Raw genomic sequence first — 16,606 nt, 5'->3', positions numbered from 1 at the left:
GGGGGCTGCCCGAAGCCGGTAGCTCTCGGGCAGCCCGGCTCTTAAACAGAGCCGAAGAGTCGGGGAGGAGCAGAGCCGCCATTTTCCCGGATATGTTCGCCTTTTTGGCAATTCCCCCCGGACGGGGGTTTGACTGCCGAAAAGCCGGACATGTCCGGGAAAAAGAGGACGTATAGTAACCCTACTTTATCTTAGATTTCAGAGTGATAGCCGTGTTAGTCTGTATCAGCAAAAACAATGAGGAGTCCTGGTGGCACCTCAAGGATTCCTCATTGTTTTGTTTTTGCTTTATTTTAGAGAAACTCCTTCCCTTTGTGTCCCTAAGGAAGCTCACGGGAAGGTTAGAGCACCAGGGAAGACTGTGTTTTTTATAAACTTTGGTTTCCCTGCCTCACCCCACAACATCTCCCCCACTCTCTGGGCCCAGACTCCCTGAGGCCCTGTAACTGACAGGTCCATTCTGTTTGTTTCCAGTGTTCCAGGAGAAGCCCCCGTTTCCCCCAAGCCGGGCCCAGGCCTTGATCCAGTTGAAGCCACCTGAGGAATATTCCTACGTGCAGTCCATCCTCAGGCTGCTCCGCAATACCAATTTCGTCCTGTTGATAGTTGCTTATGGTAAGGTCCAGTCTCAGCTCTGCAAAGTGACAGGTGAAGGCGGAGATCTTCCTGCTACTGTGTGTGCCAGGATGGGTCCTCCCTTGGCAGTGCTGACCAGTATCTGGCCTGGGCTGCTAGCAGGAGAAAGATCTTCCTTGCTCACAGTCCCTCCCCCAGGCAGCTCTGGGAGCAAGTCATTATCTGGAATAACCTGTTCACTTATAATATGGGCAAAGAGCTGCTAAACTTTACACAGCCAATGGCAAGTGTATGGCTGTCACAGAGTATTGGGGGACTCAGGGCCCTGCACCCCCGGCTTCCTGCGATTCACCATGACTCTCAGCCAGCCAGTAAGGCAGAAGGTTTATTTGGATGACAGGAATACAGTCCAAGACAGGTCTTGCAGGCACAGACAACAGGGACCCCCTCAGTTAGGTCCATCTTGGGGTCCCCGGGCATCCCAGCCCAGCCCCCCTTGGGAGGTCAGAGCCATCTCTGCCCCCCAGCCCTCTCTCCCTGCCTGCTTCCAGCACTCTGCCTCCAGCGACCCCTCCCACAGCCTTGTTCAGTTTCCCGGGCTCAGGAGTCGCCTCCCCTTCAACCCCTTCCTGGGTTCTCATGTTACACACTCAGGTATGCGCCCTCGGGCAGATCCCATCCTGCAATGCAGACCATCCTAGTCACACTCCCCTGTCAGCATTCACAGACCACAGTGAGAACAGGCCCAGTTCGTCACATCTCTCCCCCCTTCGAGACCGAACTGAGCAGGGTCACTTTAGCCAGTGACCCGGGGAAGTTCGAACCTACCCCCGTTCCCATGGATGCCCCCGCATCCCTCCCATTCCTTGGTGAGAATTACACCAGGCCCCTCCAGTTTCACGCCCCCCCTTAGGTCGGGGGTGCTTGATGGCACTCGCAGTTCGCATGTGGGAAGGTTTATGCGGCCTGCGCCCTTTTCCCACCCCCATACCTCTGGGGTTCCAACTGGGCTGTGGTCTTCTCCCAGCGCTCCAGTCTGGAGGTCTGTGCTTTGGGCTCTCTTGGTTCAGAGCCGCCCTTTTAACCTTGGCCACCCTCTGGAAAGGATCCTTTATGCTGGGCAAGGGTCCTAAAGCTGTTTTCCCCTTGTCCCGGGCCTTCCTCCCCCTCTGACAGGGGTCACAGGATCCGCAGTACTGTCGGACAGTAACAAAGACCCCAGGCCAGTAAAAGCTCCGTAGCAGCCTCTGCTGGGTACGCCAGGTTCCCTGGTGCCCTGAGAGGGGAATGTCATGGGCCCGGCACAGCAGCTGGCGGCGATACTTCTGGGGTACCACCAGCTGCCTCCTGATCCCCCCTGACTCCATTTTCCCTGGGGGAGCCCATTCTCGGTACAGGAACCCCTTCTCCCACAGGAACCTTTTCCGGCCACCTCGTCCCATGGTCTGTACCGCATTGAGGTCGGCCAGGTCCCTTATCTTCCGCAAGGAGAGATCTCTCTGCAACTCGGCCTGGAACTCAGCAGCTGGGACAGGGATGGCCACCTGCTCTTTCTCGCCCGCTGGGTCCGAAGCTGCAGCCTCCCTGAGCCGCGTCCCTGGGCGTTCCCTCCCCACCAGCTTAGGGTCCCGCGCCTCAGGCAAAGCACCCCCCCCAAGGCCAGGGGGCAGTGCCCCTTGCCGGCTCTGACCGCGGGTCACAACTAAGGCGGTCTGGGGGCTGCTGGGCCAGTCCTCTAGGTCCCCTTTCTCTGTCTCTCCCAGTTGGCGGTACAATGCCACGGATTTGGGGTCCAGTAAGGGGGTAAGGACCCGGAGTCTGTCCGCGGGATCAACCCGGTGCAGCTCGCAGGCCGTCTCAAAGGCCTCCAGGAAGTCATCCATGTCCTCCCCCTCCTTGTATGGGGCCATGATGCACTTATCAAAGCTCCGTGCAGTCCTGGGTCCCCCCTCACTCACCGCAGCCGGGGGTTCGCTGCCCTTCAATCTCGCCAGTTCCAGGTCATGCTGACGCTGTCTCTCATTCTCCTGTCTCTGTCTCTCATTCTCCTGTCTCTGTCTCTCATTCTCCTCCCGTTCACGCTGATGCTGTCTCTCTTTCTCCTCCCGTTCNAGTCACACTCCCCTGTCAGCATTCACAGACCACAGTGAGAACAGGCCCAGTTCGTCACAATGGCCTCCAACAGTCCCTGTGGAATCAGCAAGGGGTGTTGTACTTAAAGTATACTGCACAGGATCTTTTCAGGGGGAATAAGACAAAACGCCACATTTATTAGTAATACATGTATTCATTAACACTGTATTATATGCATATAATATATTACACTTACACTCACACACACAAACACACTCCGTCTTGTTGTTACCAATTAGTTGCTCCCCTTAATTTCACTGGCCAGGTGAGTTAGATGGGGGAGGGGGTGGAGCCGGGCTCCTACCGATCCGGATCGATGCTCCCATGTTGACAAGACGAGACCCGGGGTTCTCTGCAAGACACCTCACTTTTATAGCAGCTTCCCTCTCATGCAAATCTATACCAGATTCAAACTCTGTGTCTGTGTCTATTGGTCCTTTGTGCTGCTTTCTTTTGAGTGTTGTCCCAATGCTGCAAAGAGGGTGTTTCCAAAAGAAGGTGCTTGCTTCTAACCCCCGAGGCCGTCAGTATGTCTGCTTCTCTTTAATGAGCCCACTTGACATGTTTTATTGTCCTTGGGTCTGGCTCCCAGCCCCTCTCCAACAGTTGAAGCTGTCTGGAGGTGCTGCCTTCCATGCCTTGCTCATCCACACCTCATTCATTCAACAGGGCAATTGATTAAGAGTGGGGGGGGGAGAGCTCTTGTTCTACTGCTAGCAAACAGAAATTTTTCTTCTATCTTATTCTATCCTTAGGGGCTATAATATTATACCAAGGGCAATGCAAAGTTTCTAAATGAGGCTTTGATACAAAGTTCCATGAAAACAGAGGTTACACGTGGGTAGACCCACCACAAGGTTATATGAAGAGGCACAATGTAAAGTCATATGAAAATTATCAGAGATTGATCTACAGGGGGTGGGATTGTGGAGGGACTAGAGTGGGTATGGACATAGCTGTGGTCTCCAGGAAACCCCCACTCCCAAGAAGCCAGAGGGAGGGAGTTTGTTAAGGTCTCCTCTGCTTGTGTCTGTCCTGCTAAGTCTGGGTCAGCTGCTCACTTCTCCCTCTGCAGCACTCTCGGAAATGGGCCCCTTGATTTGTTTGAATGGGTATGGTGGGGGAGTGAGGTGCAGGTTCTTCTTTTGACACTGTAATTTTGTAATCTGAGGAAGCACTTCCCCTAGTAAGAAGGGGAGGATGACTTTGCTATGGTCTATTGGCTGTGCTCAGTGCCTTAAGTGACCCACCCAAGCCCTGAACAGCAGCCTCTGTACCCCAGTAGGATGTATTCTAGCCAGCTGCACGGAACTCTAGGAAGTTGTTCTGTGTGTGAATGTGTCACACTTGGTTCTAGGTAAAAATGGTTTTTGGCATAGGCTGGCTCTGTTCTCAGTGCCTGGCAACAGAAAACTCCTTGTTGGAGAAGCCCCTCAGGAGAAGGTAAGAATGGGATACACAGTACATAGGGAAAGCTTCTGGTTGGGTCTGTAGCAGTCTGGGTTCTCCAGCCCCCTCACAGGTTGTTCTGCCAACACAAGTGGCTAATGGAACATCTGAGTGATTAACAAGGCCTGGGGACAGTGTGATGTTTGATTTAGAGCTGCAAAAGGCCTATTAGGTCATTTCGTCCTTTCTCCTTGGGGAGTGCAGTAGAGCTTTCTAAAAGTGACCCTCAGATCTCCCAGGTTACTCCTGCCTTGCCATTACATTTCCCAGATCACTCAGTCCTGTACTGCACCTTCTCTTCCCCTCTCCCATCTGTCTGCCCCTGAGCTTCATAGCGAGGAGCTGGAGACAGTCCCAGGATTGTTCTGTGTCTGCTGCCCTCTGAGAAAATCAGATACAGATGCTGGCTGAAAGTCTGTCCTCGATGTGCCCATCAAACTGTGTGGGTGTAAGTGTGAAGAAGGGGAAGGGATTAGTTACTAATTAGAGGGGTCCTGTGGCACCTTTGAGACTAACAGAAGTACTGGGAGCATAAGCTTTCGTGGGTAAGAACCTCACTTCTTCAGATGCAAGATACTTGTTGCTTTTTACAGATTCAGACTAACACGGCTACCCCTCTGATACTTACTAATTAGAGTGACCCAGTGCTAGTGATGAGAAGGGCCTCAGAGTTTCTTTAGAATCTGATCTTCCTGGGATAATTCCTCCCTTTAGAGTCACTGGGGGATTTGAAAGGCTGTTTAGTGGCTTCGACACTTCAACTTCTCTTCCTCCTGGCTTGTGTTTTTTTTTCTCCTCTGATCACTTGGCTCTGCCTGACTCACCCTTGACTTTCAGTTCCCTAACAACAAAGATAAAGTGACTGAGACGGCCCCAAAGCAGTGACGTGCTTTGTGCGTGTCTGAGGGCTTGTCTGCACTTACAGCGCTGCAGCAGTGCATGTAGCGCTTAGTGAAGACGCTACCTACGCTGATCAGAGAGTACTCCACCTCCCTGAGAGGAGGTAGCTATGTTGATACGTGAAGCCCTCCTGTTAAGATAGTGCTGTCTACCACAGGGGTTAGATTGGTATAATTGCATGTATTGTTTGACATGCAGCTTTGAGCTGAAACAACAGTAGGTAGAGGACATGTGCTGACCTTTCATGCTCCTTCTTCCTATCCCTGAAGCTACCGGTGAAGTGAAGTGTCCCTGCACGTCCACCAATGTTATATATGCCATCATGTGCCAGCAGTGCCCCTCTGCTATGTACATTGGCCAAACTGGACAGTCACTACGCAAGAGGATAAATAGACACAAGTCAGATATCAGGAATGGCAATATACAAAAACCTGTAGGAGAACACTTCAACCTCCCTGGCCACACAATAGCAGATGTAAAGGTAGCCATCTTACAGCAAAAAAACTACATGACCAGACTCCAAAGAGAAACTGCTGAGTTCCAGTTCATTTGCAAATTTGACCCCCATCAGATCAGGATTAAACAAAGTCTGTGAATGGCTATCCAACTACAGAAGCAGTTTCTCCTCCCTTGGTGTTCACACCTCAACTGCTAGCAGAGCACCTCACCCTCCCTGATTGAACTAACCTTGTTATCTCCATACTGATTTATACCTGACTCTGGAAATTTCCATTACTTGCATCTGATGAAGTGGGCATTCACCCACGAAAGCTTATGCTCCAATACTTCTGTTAGTCTTAAAGGTGCCACAGGACGCTCTGTTGCTTTTTAGTAAACTCTGTGTTCCAGAGTGGGGGGGTGAAGTGGGACAACAGCCTCGCCAGGTTCCTCTGCGCATTCCTGCCAGGGCCAAATCTTGTGAAGATCAAGGTTCAACACTGGGGGGTGTGTTCCTCCTGCCGGCTCCCATTGAAGAGTTTTCCCTGGTGTCCCTCCTATCTTATCTCTCTGGAGGTTACTGACCCACCTGGAACTCACTATTGTACTAGGTGGCTTTTGGTGTGAATGGGATAGGTTTTTCCTGTCCAGAGAACATGTCAGGAACTGATAACCTGCTGATCCCCTCCTTTGCTACTGTGCCTCTCAGGAGTTCGTGACATTCAATCTGGCTCAGTCTCCCTTGGGGCCATGTGTGTCTGTCTGCTGGATATATTCTACTCTAGCTAGATCCCTGTATCACACTCATCACCATGGCCTAGTTGAATGTGTTGGCAGAGGCTGGACATGAGGGAGGTGTGAACTCCCCTCCAGCTGCTGCCTCTGTACCACTCAAGGCTTTTCACTGTCAAAGAGCTTCATAAACGTTGATGTGTGCGGTGAGGGTGTTGCCACTCTACTGTTGGGGGAAACTGAAGCACGGGGCGGGGAAGTGACTTGCTGCAGGTTGCAGAGGCGGAGTCAGTGTCAGAGCTGGGATTAGCCTGTCTCCCCATCCTGTGCTCGGGCTACTGTATTGCTCCTTTCTACTGTACCCTGGGGTGCTTCCTGCTGTTCACTCAGGCTTTGGGAGAAAGAGAGAGAGGATGGGGATGTGGGAATTTTGCACTTTACTGGGCTTTAAGGATTGCAGATGTCTCAACACAGGGACTTTAAACTTTGTTTATCCTGAGCACGGGGATGTGTGGGCTGACTGGTGAAACCTATGATCCCCACCCACCATCACAGTGATCACTGAAGCCTTAAAGAGAAACCAGCTGCAAATGTGAATCTCTTTCTGAAAAGAGGATTGAATTGACCATTATGGGTCTTGTCCACATGGGAAAGCTTTTTCAGCATAACGTATATGGTGAGAATTTAAATCAGTAGAGTAATACTACTATGACCCCCGTGTGGACACTTTTATTCTGGTGTAAGGGTGGCTTTTTTGGTGTAGCTTGTGTTCCTTGGGAAGGGGTTTAAGCTAACGCAAAGTGACCCTTATAGTGGAATAAAGTGTCCACACAGGGGTAGGGTTATACTGGCATTACCATCTCTTTAAGACTTCAGTGATCTTTGTGTATGACCATACTTTCCCAACTACACGAGCCCATAGTGACTTGAGAAGGTGCTGTTACTGCTCAGCAAGCTGCTTAGCTCCTGCTCAGTTACTACGACTTCTTGGCTGGAAGAGCCCACTTCCTGCTGACTATTGCTGGGGGGAGTGAGCCAACTTCCCATTGTGACATCTCTTCCAGCTAACACTAGGTCACTGGCCTTGGTATTGCAATGTTAATTGGATCTGAGCTCCTCAAGGGAAGCTCTGCCAACCCAGCACTAATCTGGGTGAGTAGAGTTCTCTCTTGGCTGGTGGAGTTGGTGGTAAATGAGGTCAGTCAAGAATGAGTCAGGCTGTGAGCAGCTTACTGACCCCAACATAGCCCAGGCCAGTCATTCTGCGGCTGTCATGCTAGGGCAGGACGTGGAGGTCAGGAGAGCTCATTTGTGAGCTGCGCCACCCAGTGGGTATAGAAGAGTGATTGCACTAGAGGGAGGAGTGCTGGGGCCTGGACCCACTGAGCCCCCTGTCAGCTCTAAACATGTGAGCAACCTCCCCCCACTCAGATAAGGAGCAACTTTGAGACTGCAGGGTTCAGCCCACCCACTGAACTGAGATATAGCTCACCTTGGCCGGCCCAGCAGCCCCTTGCCTTCCCTCCAGATGTAGCTCCTCTGCTAGCTGACATGGCCAAGGCATTGTAAAACACTGTGCCCACACTCTCAGTGCCTGATGCCTGGGTCTCTTCCGCGTCTCTGGATTAGAACATCCACACTCAGTGGCGCCCTCTCTAAGTCCCCAACCTTTCTTCACCCAGCAGGAGAATGGCAGGCTGTGAATGTGCTGTGTTTTTATCCACCTCTCAGGTTTGAACACTGGTTGCTTCTACGCCCTATCCACTCTGCTGAACCGCATGGTGATCCAGCACTATCCAGTAAGTACCTGCAATGTGCTCTCCTACATCATTGCTGTCAAAAGAAAGTTTGTATAGAACACGATGCAACAGCACCTCCTGCTGGGAGAGTCTGGTATTGGAGCTTCTGTGCGCTTCCTCTGCAGCAGCCAGCACTCCTATCCCTGTTCCTTACAGCATTTTCTGCTGGAAAAGAATTGGGCTGGTGAGCTCCACCAAGGGCTATGCCCTATACCATAATCAGTTGTGCTTTCTTCTGTTAACTCATTCAGTCACTGCTTGTGCCCCATTCCCCACAGCAGCGGTTCTCAACCTTTTTCTTTCTGAGCACCCCCTCCAACATGCTATAGGAACTTCAGGGCATGAAATGTGGGGGGGTGTCTGGGCTTCAGCCACTGGGCTGAGGGGGAGGAGCTTGGGGCTCCTGCCCTGAGGGGTACCTGAGCTCGGGACTCCGGCTGCTGAGCAGGCCTCAGGCATAGGCATAATTTGACTTGTGTTGCAGGGGCAGGACCCAGCGGGACTTGGGCCAGCTCCGCACAGTGGGATCAGGGGAAGGGAGCACCAACTCCAACCCCTGACTCACCTCAGCAGGCCAGCCAGGATTGCAGAGAGGTGCACCCAAAAATTATAACTCAAAGTGGGTGGGTCTCAGCTCAAAAAGTTTGAGAACTGCTCAGGGTGTGGGGAGGGGATAGCTAGGAGCTGTGTGCAGAGGGGAGTGTAGCTGAGGGTGCAGGTAGAGGGGTAGCTAGGGGCTGTGTGGTTGCTGCTCCCTGAAGGTTGTGTTGGCCCTGGAGCTGGGTCCCCCCGACAGGGCCAGCTCATACCGGCTGCAGGAGCAATCAAAGGGGGCTGAGAGCTGAGGAGCAGCCGCAGCCCCAGGCACTAGCAGCAGCAGGAGATGGGGGAGCACCGGGGCCCACCGCTTCATGGCACCAACCAGAGCAGCAGCTGCCCTGCACTGCCCGGCTCCAGCTTCCCGCCTCCGACCTAGCCAGGGGGAGAGTAGAAAGTGGGAGTGTGGAGCCACTCCCAGGCTGCCCCAGTCTGGTTACGGCACTGCAGTTTGGGGGGGCAAAGCCCCTCATACCCTCCCATACTGCGCCCATGGGTTCTGGGCTTTGCCCTTTGGGGCGCTCGGGCTCACAGACCCCCCGAAATTGGCTCATGGACCCCCAGAAGGCCATGGACCACCGATTGAGAACCACTGCCCTACAGCACTACCAGCTGGGAGCCTCCTGACAGTCATTGCTCCTGCACCTTTCACTATATTGCCTTCCCATGGAGGAGAGGGGAGTGCTCCATAGCTAGGGCTTCTGTAACATTCCCTAAAGCATCTCCTGTGGGGAAAGGCCAGGACTGGGATACCTAGGAGCATCTTTTCCCTGGAGTTACCCTACATTCCTAGTAAATCCTGAACAAGCTGACCCAAAGACCAGAACTGGACAGCAAGCTTTGAAAGGCCTTTAGTATCTCCTCCTCTGAGGCCTTTTTAGCCATCCCCACTTGCTTTTGGCCACTAACTAGTTCGTGTGTTGATGTGTGTCTTCCCATAGGGGGAGGAGGTGAATGCTGGAAGAATTGGACTCACCATTGTAGTGTCTGGCATGGCTGGAGCTCTACTCTCTGGCATCTGGTTGGATAAAACCAAAACCTACAAGTAAGTCTCTTGCACTCGTTTCTCCACAACTCCATCCTACTCTCTGCCACATGGAAGGCAAACCCCAGGGGAGGCAGCTCTGCCTTCCAATGGCTTGACAAGGTGGGTGAAGTAATATCTTTTATTGGGCCGACTTCTGTAAGCGAGACAAGCTTTCAAGCTTGTTACAGAGCTCTTCCTCAGGTCTGGGGCAGCGGGGTCGGGGAGAACAACTGTGTTCCCACAAATCCAATCACCCTCCAGTAAAAGCATGAATTTGGAGCAGTATATTAGCTCATTTGGGAGTTTCCTGAGCCCAGGAGATACCAGCCACACTTTTTGGTTCTGAGCTACTCATTCCTTCTTTGATGCACAAGAACTGGTACTGGAGCTACTTCTCCAGGATTCCTGTGTGCCTCTGGTTTATTTCTGGTGTTTGTGTTTAGGGATTAATGGGTTTGGGTCTGGCCTATCATGAGGGTAGAGATTATTTGTGTGTGGAGAGACAAACACCTGCTTCCACCAGATAAGAACTTACCACAGAGCTGTCTTGCCAAGGGCTGTACAGAAGGAGCTGAAAGGAGGTGAGCTGCTTTTTGGGAGCTGGAGCAGGGCCAGAGCAACCTGCATAGGCAGGGAAGGCTAGGGTTAGGGTATGAATTGTGGGTGTGTGGGGGATTTCTTTGGGGAAGGGTAGGTGGGAGAGCAGGGGTCTGGAGCCCCTCCTCTTTGGGAGGAAGGGGGTGAGTTGAGGGTGCATTTCTCTTAGGGAAACAGAGTGAGGCAGACTTCCATGTCTGACTTCTTTCTTGCTGTCTTGTCTTGTGTCCGGAAGCTGAAAGATAGCAGTGTGTTGTTCAGCCCCTTCATGGCTCTGGCAGGTTCCCAGCACCCTGGGAAGGAAGGAGCAGAAATGGCCCAGGGCTACTTTGTCAAGGCTGAGATAGTTCCCAGTGTTGGAGGAATCCTACAGTACCAGACCTTTTCTCTGCCTCACAAACCAGCATCTGAGAGGCTCTGTTCTACTTAGTAAAAGGTCCATTGAGTCCTGTGCCCAGAGGCACTTTGTGTGCGCGTGTGTGTGTATGTGACACTTTATTGAAAGCAGAGGCAGATGGAGTGATGTGTGTGGGGGTAGGAGCTGGGGTCAGATTAGGGTTTGGTACTTATGGGGACACTTGGCAGCACATGCTGCCATCTGTGAATGTGCAGCTAAAGGCCCCTGTATTGCCTGCGGCTTTAGACTGGGAGCTTTCCCAGGGGCCAGATCTTTCTTGGTGGGAGTCTCTGCTGCCCTAGTTCACTCAATCTTTATGCAGTGAGCCTTAACTGGCCTGGTTACAGTGAGCCCCTGTATGCCAGCCAGGGATCTGGGTGATCAACTTCCCCGCACCAGCTGACTTTGTTAAGGTGGTGCTAACCTGCTTTCCTTGCATGCCAGAGTAGACAGGGCTTTATTCTAGGAGTAGGAGATGGGAAGAAGGCTGCTTCCATGACCTTTCCCTTCCAGGACCCACCACAGCATTTATTCTGGCTTTGGTAGCATGGGCTATCCACAGCAAGGGAAAGCTTCCCAGGACCAGCTACCCCTAGGTGGGTATGTTTAGGGCCCACAGCTTGTTTGGGTATCCCCAGCTGTAGCTCCAGCCATTGGTACTGGCAGGTCCAGGGACCAAGTCTAGAGAAGAAACTGACCTTTTGGGCCAACCCTGAGATGGCAGATGAGGACTCATGGGGGAATTGGGGAGCAGGGAGAAAAGCAGGAGCAAATGATCACTAGAGGTGCCGGCCAGTCACTTCCTGCTGTTTCTGGTGGCTGTGTGCAGCTGGGCTGGGTTAATGTGCATTTCTTTTGGCAGCTGTGGCTACTGTAGCCCTAGGAGGTGGGAACACACGCTGTCACTAACTGCATTTTTGCTGCTCTGTAATTTGCAGCCCCTAACAACTCTGTCATGCTGGCAACATGGCCCAGACTGGCACAGCTATGGCATGTGACATTCCCGACTCTCCCAAATGGAGCTATATTGCTGCACAGAGATCACAGTGTAAGGGATTTGTGGTTGCACAGTAGGAGCTGGGAGCCCGCTCTCAGCAGTGTGAAAACAATCCCCCGTTTGTTCGGAGGGCTGTGGTCGCATGGAAGGGGCAGAATGAGCGTGTTTTGGCAGTGCTGGGATTGGCAACATGTGTGCACTGAATGGGATAAATTAATCTCCGGTGCAACCCTGCTGACTAACTTTAGGGAGATGGTAGGATAAACATAGCCTAGTGTGAGGAGGGCACTGCCAGGAAATTGGGCTGGTTCAGGCTGTTCTTAGGGGTTTCTGTAAAACAGCAAATATTAACAGAACCTTTCCACTGAGAATACATTTAAAATTCTGAAAAAGCCTGTTGTTTTTTAAATTACCAGTCCCAAGAGGTCAAATGCTACGGTGATGGGGAGTTTGGGGGTCATACAGTGTCACGGACCCAAAGGCTGGGCCATGAGAATCGGGTAACAAAACTACCAAATCCTGTTACTTGCCAAGCTGAGTGAAAAGAGTGAACCTCTCCCTCCTCTTATCAACGTAGGGAAGGGCAGCACTCAAAGTGTGTTATTTACCTTTGAATTTGCATGAAAGACTAATGCCACTAGGTCCACTTCCCTGTCTCCCTTAGCTAGGAATGGAATGGCCATGCATTCTCTCCTCCTGTCTGTCAGGGGGGTCTGTGAGTTAGCCACAGGGTTGTGCTCTCATTGAATATGGTCTGTCAGCAATGAAAAGCGAGTGCAGAGAGAGCATGCCAGCTCTCAAAATAACACGTTTTGGCCTCTAGCTTGGTTCCAAAGGTGGGTCAGTGGGGTATGTGTTCACTGTGTTGTGTGTAATTTCATCTGTAGTCAGATACAGTCTGTGGTGGAAACCAGAAAACTCCCTGCATCCTCAAGTTTCTGGTTGGGGGGACTTAGATAGTGGGAGGCCAGTGGCTTACTCCTGGGGGAATTCTGCCCCACTGTGCGTGTGCAGAATTCACAGATTTCTTTGCTACCCTGCAGAAAAATGACTTTCTAACAGGGAAGCAAAGGGAAGCTGCAAGAGTGGTCATGTGCCCCTCCCCAACAGCAGGGTCCTGTGTTTCAGGTGCCTGGAGCAGCAGGGGAAGAGGTAGATCACTGCAAGGGTTGGGGGTGTGGAAATGCCCTGCGCCAGTGCTGGGTCAGACCCCCCATGCCCAGCCAGAATCCCACACCCGACACCCCACCCTGCTGAGCCTTACCCCCTGCACCAGCCCTCTCCAGCCCCACCTGGTGGTTCCTACCCTGCAGCGGGCTCAGCTGCTAGTTCCAGCTGGGCTGGGGGTGGAGAAGAGTGCACTTCCCCTGCACAGATTGACAAGGGCAGGGTAAGACCCACCCCCAGAAATCTTCCCTGGCTCTGCACCCTCCCCCCTTCCTGCCCCCACGGCTCTTCAGCCGCGGGGGGGAGGGGTCACTATATGGGGAGCTGCTTCCCTGTCCATCCAACCCCCATGCATCCAGACGCCCCCATACACAGACACCGCCCCCGCACCCAGCCCTCCCTGCTGAGCCCCATCCCCCCTGCATCCAGACCCCGTCAAGCCCTTCCCCGCCCTGCACCCTCATCCCTGCACCCAGACTCCCCCCGCTAAGCCCCCTGCACTCAAATCCCCACCCTGATGAGCCCCACCCCCATGCACCTGCACCACCCTGATGAGGCCCCTGCACCTGGGCCCCTACCCCACTGAGCCCCAACCAGCTGCACCCAGACTCCCATCCCACCAAGCCCCACTCTCCCTGCACCCAGACCCCCCCACTAATCCCCCCACACCCAGACTCTACCTGCTGAGTCCCATTCCCCCCCACTTTTAATTTTTAATCTAAAGTTAGGATTAACTGAATTATAAATGCTGTTTTGTTTTTAAATGCCCCTACTGGCAGGGGTCTTACTTAAATTTTACAAAACCAATATATGCAAAACCCCAAATTCTGAAAATGAAGGCCCTGATCCTGCAGATACTTAAGCAGGTGCGTAACTTGACTCATGTGAACAGTCCCATTGACTTTAATAATGGTTAGTGCTTACAGTTAAACATGCACATAAGTGTTTGGAGCATCAGGAGCTAAAATTGTAATTTTAATAAAAAAAATCTCTTTGAGACATTAAATCTTTGTCACTTCAAAACAAAATTGCTTCAGTGTTAGACTAAATAACTTTTCATTGTTTTCTGCACATTAAACAAAGATATTGTGAACTTTTTTATACATACCAGCCAAAACTTTCAAAACTAGGAGCTTAAAGTTCCATAGCCTGTATTTAGGCACTTAAGTGAGGTAGGAGCATAAGTCCCACTGACTTCAAAGTGTTCAAACCCCAATGGAGTATAGACTAGTCAAAGCATTTCACCTTTCTTGACTTGTGGCAGTTCAGTATATCAGAATGTGGGTGTTGGTTGCAAATATAGTAAAGGCGATTTGCTTATCAGTTTTGTGTTTGAGCATGAGGTGTTCTTACAGTAAGGGTTTTGATGAGGCCCTGGGCTTGGTTTTTCAGCAAAGATTAGCATTTTAAACATGAAGCTTTTTATTAGAAAAAAATCTCTATGCAAAATGAGAACTAACAATGAGGATACTATAGAAGCAAGTACAGAGCATCTACTGTAGCAATTTTAAGCTATAAAATGGGAAGAAGGTAAAGAACTAGCAACATGTGAATAAAAAATCTGATTTAAAATAAAAATAGAGTTTTTTGAATGTTTGTTTTGTAAATCCAAGGGTTTTTTTTTTAATTAACCCTGATAATTGTTTTACTTCCATCAGTTTCAGTTGGATACAGAATTCACCTTCGCTCCCTATCCCCACGATTGTGCTGTGCTGCTCTGTGCTGCTAAGCAGCTGCTAGGTGGGGGAAGTGATCTCTGTGTATAGGCTGGTAGAACCTAGGCTTATCCCTCGTCTTCCAGGTTGCCTCAATTTCCTTCACTACAGAAGAGATGTTCTTCCCAAACAAGGGAATCCTCCATTTGGTCTTGCACCATTTGGATACAGGGGAGTCAGGACTCCTGGGTTCCATTCTTGGTTCTGCCACTGACCTACTGAGTGACCTTGGGCGGAATCCCTTTCCGCTCAGTTGGCTCAGTTTTCCCTGTTGATGCGACAGGGATGCTGTTGTTCCTCTTCCTCCCAGAGAGATGGAGGGTTTTGAAGCTTCCCTTGCTAGCATGTGTAAAGTGCATTGAGATCCTTGGATGGGAAGGGCTAGAGAAGAGTGTTGAATGAAAGCTAAAAGGCCTGTTCCTGACTGTGCCTTGTCTTGCAGGAAGACAACGCTGGTGGTTTACATCATGTCTCTGGGGGGTTTGGTAGCCTATACCTTCACCCTGAGCCTAGGCCACCTCTGGGTGGTCTTTGTGACCGCAGGCGTGCTGGGGTAAGTTCACATGCAGTCTGCTTTCCTCAGGATTTATTCTCCCTCCTGAGTGGGAGCCAACCCTAGGAAGGCATAGAGACTGCCCAATTTAGCCCAGGCTTTCTGCTGCCTCCCTCATTAATCTGGAAACACTCCTTCCCTCTGGCCCCTGCAGTGGCATAGAAGGGAAGGCAGAGGTGTCACAGCCCAGAAGCAGCAGGGGCCAGGGTGGGGCAGGCTCTATATAGCTCTTTCCTGGGAGGAGGAGAAGGTGTTGTATTCTCCCCAACTCTCTCCTGGATCCTCTGACTGGGAGAGCTGAGGGACGGGACGGGTGTAGCAGCCCCTACTACTCCTCCCTGTCCCAGCTGGCTCTGAACACTCTGCCAGGCTCCTTCCAGACATTGGAGAGAAGGATTGAGAACCATGGTGACAGCTGGGTTTCTAAAATAACCCTCGGCCGGGCAGCATCCCATCTAAATCACTTCCAGGCTTTTACTTTCCAAACTAGCATTAACATTCTGACTCCGATGCCACTGGCTGACCCCGCTTCCTGGCAGCAGTAGGTGGCTCCCTCCCCCCCATGCCTCTCTTCTCCCTGCCCCTGCAGGCCTGGCCCTCTGCACTACGGCTGCAGGCACAAACATTTGTAGGTTGGGACTAGAGTCCCGACCATGGCTGTGTGGTCAGTGAGTCAGGTGGCTGGAGGGACGGGATGTTGTTGGGGGATCAGTCTTGTGCAGTCACTGAGTTAGGAGGAAACAGGGATCAGAGCCACATAGTCCTTTCCCCACTTCTCCCTCCACCAGCTGCTGACTTTTTCCTTTTCTGTGTACTGCTGTGCAGATTCTTCATGACCGGGTACCTACCGCTGGGTTTTGAGTTTGCGGCAGAGTTAACCTACCCAGAGTCAGAAGGAACGTCTTCAGGCCTCCTTAATGTATCGGCACAGGTATGTTCTCCCCCCACCTCGCCCAACACTGCTAGAATGCCCTGCTAGGCCCAGGAGGATTCCTGTTCCACAGGGATATAGTTCATACCATTGGTCAATCCAGTGCAGTATCCTGCTCTGTCACAGAGAGCGTCTGATGCTCCAGAGAGAGGCCATGCTTCAGCCCCAGGCCTTTGCTTTCTTGTTTTATTGCTGTCAAAACTGGAATTTAATCTTCAACTTCAGTGGCCTCCGCCCCCTCCCTTGCCCCAGAAAGTCCTTCAGGATGCTGGAGCTCCTTGCCCCTCTGCACTGTCACTCCCAGCAGTCTAGGATCCCCCTCTCCTTGGGTGACGGGGGATTCCAGCCAGCAGGCTCTATTGTCCTCCCCTTAGCCAGAAAGCAGCACATCATCCAAATTCAGCCCTTGTTTCTAACCCAGCTTCAGCTGAATGGACGAACGGCTGCAAGTCTGCTGGGGTTCTAAGTCCTTATTAGACCTGGCAAGCTGTTTAGTAAGCTGCCTTTCCCTGGTGAATCAGGGGCAAAGGGTGGGGGGAGTGGGGGGAGGAGAGGCTGAGGGATGGTGGCCAGGCAAGGACAGTACAGTAGCTCCATT

General features: G+C 51.8%; 1 protein-coding gene across 7 annotated transcripts in view; it reads left to right on the top strand.

The window, feature by feature from the left end:
- Window positions 1–16,606, top strand: part of FLVCR2 (FLVCR heme transporter 2) — a 55,789-nt gene that overhangs the window by 26,269 nt on the left and 12,914 nt on the right. For 6 of the 7 annotated variants that reach the window (XR_004645484.1, XR_004645482.1, XR_004645483.1 and 3 more), the window contains exons 3-7: window positions 475–615; window positions 7,960–8,027; window positions 9,566–9,669; window positions 14,967–15,077; window positions 15,903–16,008. Coding sequence is in view for 4 of the 7 variants with exons in the window: in XM_034768486.1 (XP_034624377.1) it covers window positions 475–615; window positions 7,960–8,027; window positions 9,566–9,669; window positions 14,967–15,077; window positions 15,903–16,008 (530 nt within the window). In the remaining 3 variants the exon portion in view is untranslated. The remainder of the gene's footprint in view (window positions 1–474; window positions 616–7,959; window positions 8,028–9,565; window positions 9,670–14,966; window positions 15,078–15,902; window positions 16,009–16,606) is intronic. The other variant, XM_034768485.1, reaches the window with a different exon arrangement.

This window comes from Trachemys scripta, chromosome 4, assembly GCF_013100865.1.
Source record: "Trachemys scripta elegans isolate TJP31775 chromosome 4, CAS_Tse_1.0, whole genome shotgun sequence".
In the NCBI taxonomy this organism is placed as follows: domain Eukaryota; kingdom Metazoa; phylum Chordata; order Testudines; family Emydidae; genus Trachemys; species Trachemys scripta.
Note: the sequence above shows the minus strand (reverse complement) of the source record. Positions and strands in the feature narration are given on the sequence as shown.